The 8,970-nt window shown below is 41.9% G+C and overlaps 1 protein-coding gene across 2 annotated transcripts; it reads left to right on the top strand.

The window, feature by feature from the left end:
• The first annotated feature begins 3,190 nt into the window (after positions 1–3,190).
• Positions 3,191–8,656, top strand: vsx2 (visual system homeobox 2). Of its 2 annotated transcripts, none has more exons than XM_030718872.1 (5): positions 3,191–3,703; positions 3,931–4,015; positions 4,536–4,659; positions 7,139–7,319; positions 7,746–8,656. In XM_030718872.1, exons 1-5 carry the CDS (start codon positions 3,286–3,288, stop codon positions 8,060–8,062), a joined length of 1,125 nt encoding a protein of 374 aa, XP_030574732.1. In that variant the 5' UTR covers positions 3,191–3,285; the 3' UTR covers positions 8,063–8,656. The 2 variants fall into 2 exon arrangements, with proteins under 2 accessions (XP_030574732.1, XP_030574731.1); XM_030718871.1 differs by having other exon boundaries at positions 7,683–8,656.
• Positions 8,657–8,970: the final 314 nt, after the last annotated feature.

The following is an 8,970-nucleotide window of genomic DNA, read 5'->3' as shown; positions in this document are numbered from 1 at the left end:
CGGCTGAACGTGGGCACCTGTTGATGCTGACTGATGAACATTGATCAGTCTGCTGAGCGTTGACGTGTTAAACGACCTGACATCCTCAATATGGTGCATGCACTGGTGGCTTCCTGTCACCCGCAGCCTCCCTCCAGCCAAGCAGTCGCCTCAAGAAACGGGTCAGTCCCAGCAGAGTTGGTCATCCATATGGGGGAGAAAAAAAAAAACACACTCCATCCATCCGCAGTGCGTTACCCTGACCTCACGTAGCCTCTGTTCCCCGACAAACGTCAATCCGATGTGCCCCGAGTCCTTAAATTAGCTGTCAATTAGTGCAAATTAATCAACTCCTCGCCTAATTAAGCAATGCCGACGGGCAGCTACCAAACATGCCATTGTGGAGGAGCCATGAGAAAGCTGCAGGACTTGCAAACTCTGGGGGAGGAGGGAAGGGAAGAGGGCATCGCGTAACATCACGCCCTGTGAGTGCTTTGGGAAAGCAGAGGCTTTGGCTGCGCTTTAGTTTCCCCTCCCTGACTCGGCACTACATGTGTGCTGTCATCAAGTTGCCTGCACCCTGTTTCAACACCGAGGATTCAAATTGATTGAGCACCCACACCTCTTGCGTAAGAGGTTTCTGTCCTTACTTTTTTTTTTTTTTCCTCTACGAAAGTAGCTCTCAGTGTGTTAGATTGGACACCTCAAAAGAAAACCACAGGCCGCGCGTTAAGCGACCAGAAGCCCATTGGGATGAATATGAGTTATGCAGTCATTTCCATTTCATCCAGCACGGCCCATCAACGTGTGTGACCTCACTAATACTAAGTTCATTCTCACAATCGCATTTCAAGCTTCGCCGTTCACATCAGCATAATATCATATTTGGTATGCACCACAGTGGGCGGTTTTATCTCACAGCTGTTTACCAGAGTCTCACCTTCTGCAGACTGCTGAAAGCTGCTACTTTGGAGGTTTTGAGGACGCGCCGTTTCTCAGTTTGCGTTAGGTCGGAATATGCAGCAATGAAGCAGGAGGAGGAGGAGCGGAGAAACGATGTGGGGCTGAGAGGGAGACAGGTTGTAGTGGGGTGTGTGTGCACGCGCGCGTGTGTGTTTGGGAGGGGGGGGGGGGGCAGATAAACAAACAAACACACACCCACACACACAAAAAAATCCAACAGCTGTTTGCTTTTTAATCTGCAGGCGTTAGATCCTGCAGGTCTTTGATGGGAAACCTAATCTACACGAATGACTGAACTAAATCTTCCGTCAATCGAGAGCCTTATTAGTCAGCCTCTCTACTGCATGTAAAGCAGCACGCACCCATTTACAGAGGAGGTGGACTAATAAAAGCACACACAGAGGAGAAACTATTCTACTATTGAAAAAAACAACAACTATAGATTGCAACAGGAGTGATGATGGAGAGAGGGGGCAGTAAGTTCCCTGTAATTGCCAGGTCCCTCTGACTCACCCTTCAATGTTAATAAATGACTCCATCCCAACGGGCTGATGTGTCATTAGCATATCCTAATAACATTGATTTCATCATTAATAGAATTTCCACTAAATAGGTCCTAATTAGTTTCAACTGGCCAACCACTGATTGCAGCAGCAATATTTTCTCCGTCTTAATAAGCAGTCAAAATATGACTTGGGAAGGCTGGGATCAGTTCAGAAGGCTGGGAGCGCCGCGCTCCCTCCAAAGTTACAGACACAATTAGTTTTAGTCTTCTTTCCATAATGGAGAGCCACATTTTCGCCAGCTTCTTGACTTAGTCGCACAGCTTGTAATCGGACTGATGTGCCTGTGATGGTGATGATGATGATGATGATGATGATGATGATTTTACCGAACAGATTGCTTTTTGCATTATAGAGCCATTGTTACCTCAGTAAAAGAAAACCAACACCTCTGCACGCAATGGGCCAATCCTGATTCCGCAGTGATTTCCAAATTTATTTCTAATAAATAAAATAAAGGATAGGAAAAGGAAAAGGAAAGAGTCAAATTAGCCTTATGAGATTATTTACTTTTGTAACCTTTGATGCTCTCATTCTCTGATTGGCCATGAAACACCAAGTTGAATGGATGGACTCGGTCTGCATCTTTAATTTAAAAAAGGTAATTAAAACTGTAACATAACGCAAAAAAACTTTTTCTTTTGTTCCATTATTCTAATAAAATAAAATAAAATAAAACAATCATACAGGCACTGACCAAAATGAAAATACACACAATCCACTATTATTATTATTATTATTATTATTATTATTATTATTATTATTATTATTATTATTATTATTATTATTATTATTATGTGTTGATTGATTTTTTTATTTGTTTAAAAAAATGCTATAAAAGTTTCTTATTAGTTTATTATTTATTTGTGTGCTCGTTGCTCATATTCTCTGTCATTTCCCATTTTCTCTAAGAAAAATCCCCCTGTGGTTTAATCTGTGTAGTCTGCTGCTGCTGCTGCTGCTGCTGCTCTGGGATTAACGCTGTGCAGGACCGCGCAGACTGGGTCCATATCGTCCAGCTGTCGTTTTTTGGGAGGGCCTTTGATTTGCGTGTGATGAGTTTCCCACAGCATCTGGAGATCAATTATCCACTCCTATGAGCCTGTGTTTGGGCAGAGAGATCATAACTGGCGTTATGTGTGTGTGTGTGTGTGTGTGTGTGTGTGTGTGTGTGTGTGTGTGTGTGTGTGTGTGTGTGTGTGTGTGTGTGTGTGTGTGTGTGTGTGTGTGTGTGTTAAGCGAAAGTCGTCACAGATTTATTGTATGAGATTGAGGTAATTTGCTAAACCTGCAGAGTTTCAAAATGGTGTAAAATAGACAGATTAATATATTTGGACTTCTAAAGCAAAGCAAACAGCGAATATAACTGTTTTTTTGTTCCCAGAGAGTCCAGTTTTAATGCTGTAGTTCCAAATCTGTTCCATAAATATCTTTAATCAGGAAGCAATTCTTAGTATTTCGCATTTCTTCCAGCAGGTTGCAACCTTAAAGATTGTTCGTTTCTCTTCACCTTGGATCTCGTCTTCATTTATCCACCCAGTCCTCAGGAAAATACAGATATGCATTCAAGAGGGCGTATAATACATCCACGATCCACAGGAATCCTGAATCCTTGCAGCTGATTGGCTGCTGGTTCTGCCTCTTGTTGGGATGGACCTGTTGGATAAAAGGACCATTTTCTAAAGGGCTCTTGTGTGTTACACAGAGGATCATGCACTGGGGACCATCGTGTTAGACGCTATAATAAGAAATAGGCCTTTCAAGGAACATCGAAGACGGTATGACGGGGAAACAGGGGGCCGTGTTGTCGGAAAGTTTAAATCTGTCGGAGAAAACCTCCCTTGGTGTAAATGGAGGGAGTAACAACCACCAGCCGAAGAGCGGTGCGACCAACCCACCGCCCAGGTGCACCGGCTTCGGCATCCAGGAGATACTGGGTCTGAATAAAGAGCCGTCAGCATCCCCGAGAAGCCCGCTGGGCTCGCTGTCGGCCGGGGCGCACCTGATCGCCGCCAGGTCCATGCTGGGCCCCGCAGGCGTGGGTGTCGGGATGGGATTAATCGGCCCTGGTGGGATTCCGTCCTTTTACAGCCAGCCAGCGTTTCTGGAGACTGTGTTGTCTGACGGGCAAGATGTTCACCTGCAGCCCCACAGCAGGTCCGTAGGGCCGCTGGACACCAGCCAGTCTGCCAGTTCAGGTGATCTGCAGCCACTTTCTAATTATTCACAATAAACCTGCAAGTGGTGCAACAGAAATAGGTGTTTATCGTATTTCCGTATTTCCAGATATTATTATTATTATTATTATTATGGTGATTTAGGTTCAATATTTCAATAGACTATAATAGCTTTATTTAACAACTGTGCTGCGTCATTGCAAACATATACTATGATCATGTTAAAATGCTTTATGCCTTCTTCTCAGACTCTGAAGATTTATCTTCAAATGAACGAAAACTCTCCAAGTCATCAGTGAGTCAGAACAAGAAACGGAAGAAAAGACGTCACCGGTTAGTGCTGATTTCTGCATTTCAGGGAAATATTACTGTACTTTTTTCTTTTTTGAAAATATTACATTTTAAGTTAATGCAGCACCGTTTTATTTTTAATAAGTTCCAATTTACTGGAGTCCATTGCTTTCAATAAAATGCACTGTATTTATTTTTTTGTCTTATTATTGTGTTGTTGACACTTATAGCTGTGCAGATAAGGCTTTACTGCAAATGAGCTTCTATTTTCTCAAATTATTGCCATCCAGACAAATTAAAAAAAAAAAAAAAAGGACGCAAAGATCTGAAATAAAGGGCATTGTTCTGATTTGTTTTCATTTAATTTAGTAAAACTGGCACTTAAAACGCCTTATTTAGGAAATTCATTTTTTCTTCTTCTTTAATTTTCCTCTCCTATAGGTTCTCTGTGTTAAGACATGCACGTCCCTTCCTTAGTTTGAATGCCAGAAAGAAAAATGTGGTTTGTTTTTCAGTGCGCAGTAATATATTTTACTAGCTTGAATTTAAACCGTTTCCACAGGACCATATTCACTTCGTATCAGCTGGAGGAGCTGGAAAAGGCGTTTAATGAAGCGCACTACCCGGATGTCTATGCCCGAGAGATGCTGGCCATGAAAACAGAGCTACCTGAAGACAGGATACAGGTATAATAATAATAATAATAATAATAATAATAATAATAATAATAATAATAATAATAGGATTAGGATATGGGTATTTATTGAATTTGCGTTTTGGATGTTTATTTTTATTATAGGGAGTCTAAAACTGGAGATAGTCCAGTTATTTTGTCTACTTTTACCCAGATATGCCTATAAAAATGTAACGTTTGATATTATTAATATAAAATTATTTTTTTTTTAAAGTCCGCAATATGTGCATTTAAAACATCATTTATATATATATATATTTTTTTTTTCTTTCAGTTGCTTTACAAAAATAAACAAGTCTTGGCTAATCAAAGCAAAAATAAACAGCAGTCTAAAAGTATCTCACAGTATCCGATTAATTTAATTGTATTCAAAGGATTTCAGATAATTTACATTTTTAGACACCACAATCTTAAAATCAGCAGCCTCTTTAAAACTGAATTCGTTTCTTTCTGAAATCATCAGCCTCGATGATTTGTGTGAATATTCTAATTGCTTTCCTCATGAATATGCACCTGTCGGGGCACACGCGCTCCCCTCATGCTTCACCTTTCCATCAGTGCTAATAAACCGCTGTAATATTTGAGCGGAGGCCGCCAGCTGCCCCCGATCCTGCTCTGATGTTAAAGGGACGGTGGCCTAAGTGAGCACCCGTAAATCGATCAGCGTCTGAACAAAGACTGCTCTCCTCCAGCATCCTCGCCAGGACAGATAATCTCTCATCAGGCGCAGTTGGATGTGAAACAATTTGTTCTCAGAGAAGGAGCCACTAACGACCTAATCAAGCTATCAAGGCGGAAGAAGATTGCAGTGTGACCTGGGCCATCCATCTGCCGGGGTGCCTTTTAATCTCATTCTCATTACGGGCTGCAACAGTACAGCCGCGAATAAATAATAAAAGGAAATAAATAAATAACCCCGGGCCTGCTCCCATCCTAAATAAAATTAACACCCAATTTTCTCATTGAGTGTAATTAGTTAAATCAGACGAGCTCGGGAGGCTGGCTGGCTGCTGCTGGAGAGACGCAGGGAGTTCAAATGAAATAACTACATTGAATTTATTAGCATGGGTCAATAGCGCTGATCCCACGAGTCCCGGTAGTTTAATTTCCCGTGATATTTGCCCGCCTGCCCACCATCGATTGGTCCTGAAATTAACTTATTTTTCAATCAGCCTCGGCGTGCCCCTGGGTCGCTCCTCCTTGCGGCTTACACACTGGCTTCTTTTGAGGGGCAGATAAGCAGTTTCTCATTTAAAAAAGTATCTTGTATGAAATAAGGGTTATCATCAGAATTACCAGGGAAAAAAAGAAGCTTGAAAACGATTTGATCGCTTTCGATTTAAAATCTGTCCCCACTTGAATCTTCTTTCTGCTCCCTTCCTCTTCTCACAGAGCCATCAGAGGTGCCTAAGCTGGGTGCTTAACAGTCCTGTGTTGTGCTATACAATCAATTTGGCCTCTCTCTTTCTCTCAGCACACGCAGACAGTCTGCAGGGTCTTAAGCGGTTGCTGGCTGTGGCCAAGTGAAGTGTCTTGTTGTGTCAGACCATCTATAATGCCACCAGGTAGTTTGAGATAAGCAGTGACAGGAGGCAGAGATCTGTTACACCTGTAGCCAGCAGGTTATAGGAAATCAATGGACTGAATCAAAACAGGACTTAAGTTGTTATCTTAAGTCACTTTGAATCAAGCTAGATTCCTGAACAGGTCATCTTTAAAATAGCTACCAAGAATAGGCATTTTTATCAAACAAGAATAAATATCACTTGCTAACAGGGCACTTTTAGAAAAAGGCTAAAATTATGGCCACTGTGAGCCATTAATTAGTTAAATTTGTGTGTGTGTGTGTGTGTGTGTGTGTGTGTGTGTGTGTGTGTGTGTGTGTGTGTGTGTGTGTGTGTGTGAGTGTGTGTGTGTGTGTGGTGATCATTTTTGCCATTTTTAAGCATCCATTATTGGACTAACTCCATGTTTTGAGTGGATAAACAAAAAAGCAAAGTGATTTTTCCACATTCAAAATTTGCTCTCATTGGTGGCTTAAAACATTAACAGATGATCCATCCAAAAAAAAAAGCCCAAACCTGTTTAGGATACAAATGCTTGCATCTTGCACATAATGCAACAGATTCAATAAGATTGTTTGCCATTCTTTAACAGTCCGCTGTGGCAAAAGTCCTCCAATCTCTTGTTTTTTTCCCCTTTCCCAAATTACTGAAAATCTTACTCAGAATAGTTCCAACAATATTCAATTCCATCTCACCAATTTACAGTAACTACTAATTCAAATTTAAAATATTATTTTAATGAATCAAATGTCCTGCAGATACCAGCATCCCCATACCTCACTCAGTGGTATACAATTGTGATTTTCTTCTAGGAAGACTATGCTACCAAGAAGAGCAGATCATGACTTAGACTATTCTAAGTGTTGCTGGTAACTAATAACTGTGGAACTCCTTCCTGTGTTATAGGTATGGTTTCAGAACCGCAGGGCCAAGTGGAGGAAGAGGGAGAAATGCTGGGGCCGCAGCACTGTGATGGCTGAATATGGACTGTATGGAGCCATGGTGAGGCATTCAATCCCTCTGCCAGAGTCCATCCTCAAGTCTGCAAAGGACGGCATCATGGAGTCCTGCGCCCCCTGGCTGCTCGGTGAGGCTTTTGTTTTACTGATTCTCCACCTTTTTTGTTTCTAATTCATCCAGTTTTATAGATGTACACCACATCTTAGCTGCACAGCTTAGTCAGCTGGTGATTACTCAGTAATCATGATTTTAGAACATTAGAGGTTGGATTTCATTGAGTTAAGTAGAGAGTCAAAGATTCATTCAGTTTTTCCACAAGTACCCCCCCCCCCCCCCCCCCCCCCCCAAGCATGACCTTCCAAAGCAAATATATCTCCTAAAGTGAAAACAGCATATGAAATATTTTTATCCAGTACCCTGGTCATGCATTGCTACTGTCCATTAAAACATTATTTTCTAAACCGCAACTGTTTTTGCTTGCTATTTCCAGTCCAAGATGGCTTACCAATCAACAGACGCTATTCTAAATCTGAATACCCGCAACTCTTTGCAGGGATGCACAAAAAGTCCATGGAAGCTGCAGCACCCCCACCGTCAGGAAAGGGCGATGCACCCCAACAGCCGAGCTCTCAGAGGGCAGAAGACGCAGAAGCGGAGGAGAAGAGATCAGAAGGCAAGTCCATCATTTCTAAAGAGGAACTGAGAGAGAACAGCATTGCTGCACTCAGGGCCAAGGCACAGGAGCACAGTGCCAAAGTGCTGGGAACAGTTTCTCATGACAGACAGTTGGAGGGCAAACAGGAGAGACAGGTGGCCGAGGAGAAGGCCAGTGATCCCCTGAGTTCACCAGAGGAGCAGAAAAGTCCGTAGAGACTATCAAATTCCTGAGGACTGTTATTTTCACGAGTGGATGCAGTGGTCTGGCTGCTTTAAGCATGGACTTACCTGGCATAACTCACTGTCCTGCAGATGGCCTGCGTCTGGACTCCTATAAGGAGAAAAACTCGTCTGGTTTGCTGCTGCACAGAAGATGCAAATGCACTTTTTCTCATTTTATTTCAAAACTGACAGTTGTTGCTTAATCAGAGTAGAGAAAGGTTGAAAAGAGTGGGAGTAAGAAATATTCATGTATATAGAGTCCATAATTATACAGAGAGAGCCAGATGAGCAAAATTGCATCCAGTGCAACTGTTATAGCACATTAATTACTTGCAATGAGCAGTCAGTGTGTCAAAGTATGCATTTGATTTTAATCTTGCTTGTACAGTTACTGAACGCCCCACCGACAGAACTCTTTTAAGAGAAAGAAGGTAATTGTTGTCCTATAAATGTGCTGTAAATAATTGGTATATTAATCTCTCCCACTAAGGCACAATTTGAAATATGTTTTCATGTAGTCTTAAAATGTTTGTGTTTTCATTTCAAAATATGTATCACTCAAAATACAAAGCATAAAATAGAAATCACTGTTTATTAAATGTGGGTTTTGGTGTCAGTTCTTCTACTTTAAATGATTCGATTATCACCGTGTTGCTGTGGCTCTCCAGTGGCATTGAAGATTCCCTCCTTGCTGGAGTAGCTACTTGTTGTCACTTGATGCTCTGCTGGCTGGACTCATTAGGAGACCGTCCCTGGCTGCATGCTTGGGTTGGCCCCCATAATCCGTTGCAGCTGAGAGCCTTCAATTTCAGATTAAACTGGGGGACCAGAGCTTTTGGGACAGGAGACAGAGTGAAGCAGGATGACCTTAGCCTGATTTCAAATCACTTCAGTAGATG

The sequence above is a fragment of the Archocentrus centrarchus genome, chromosome 22, assembly GCF_007364275.1.
Source record: "Archocentrus centrarchus isolate MPI-CPG fArcCen1 chromosome 22, fArcCen1, whole genome shotgun sequence".
NCBI classification, from domain to species: Eukaryota; Metazoa; Chordata; class Actinopteri; order Cichliformes; family Cichlidae; genus Archocentrus; species Archocentrus centrarchus.
Note: the sequence above shows the minus strand (reverse complement) of the source record. Positions and strands in the feature narration are given on the sequence as shown.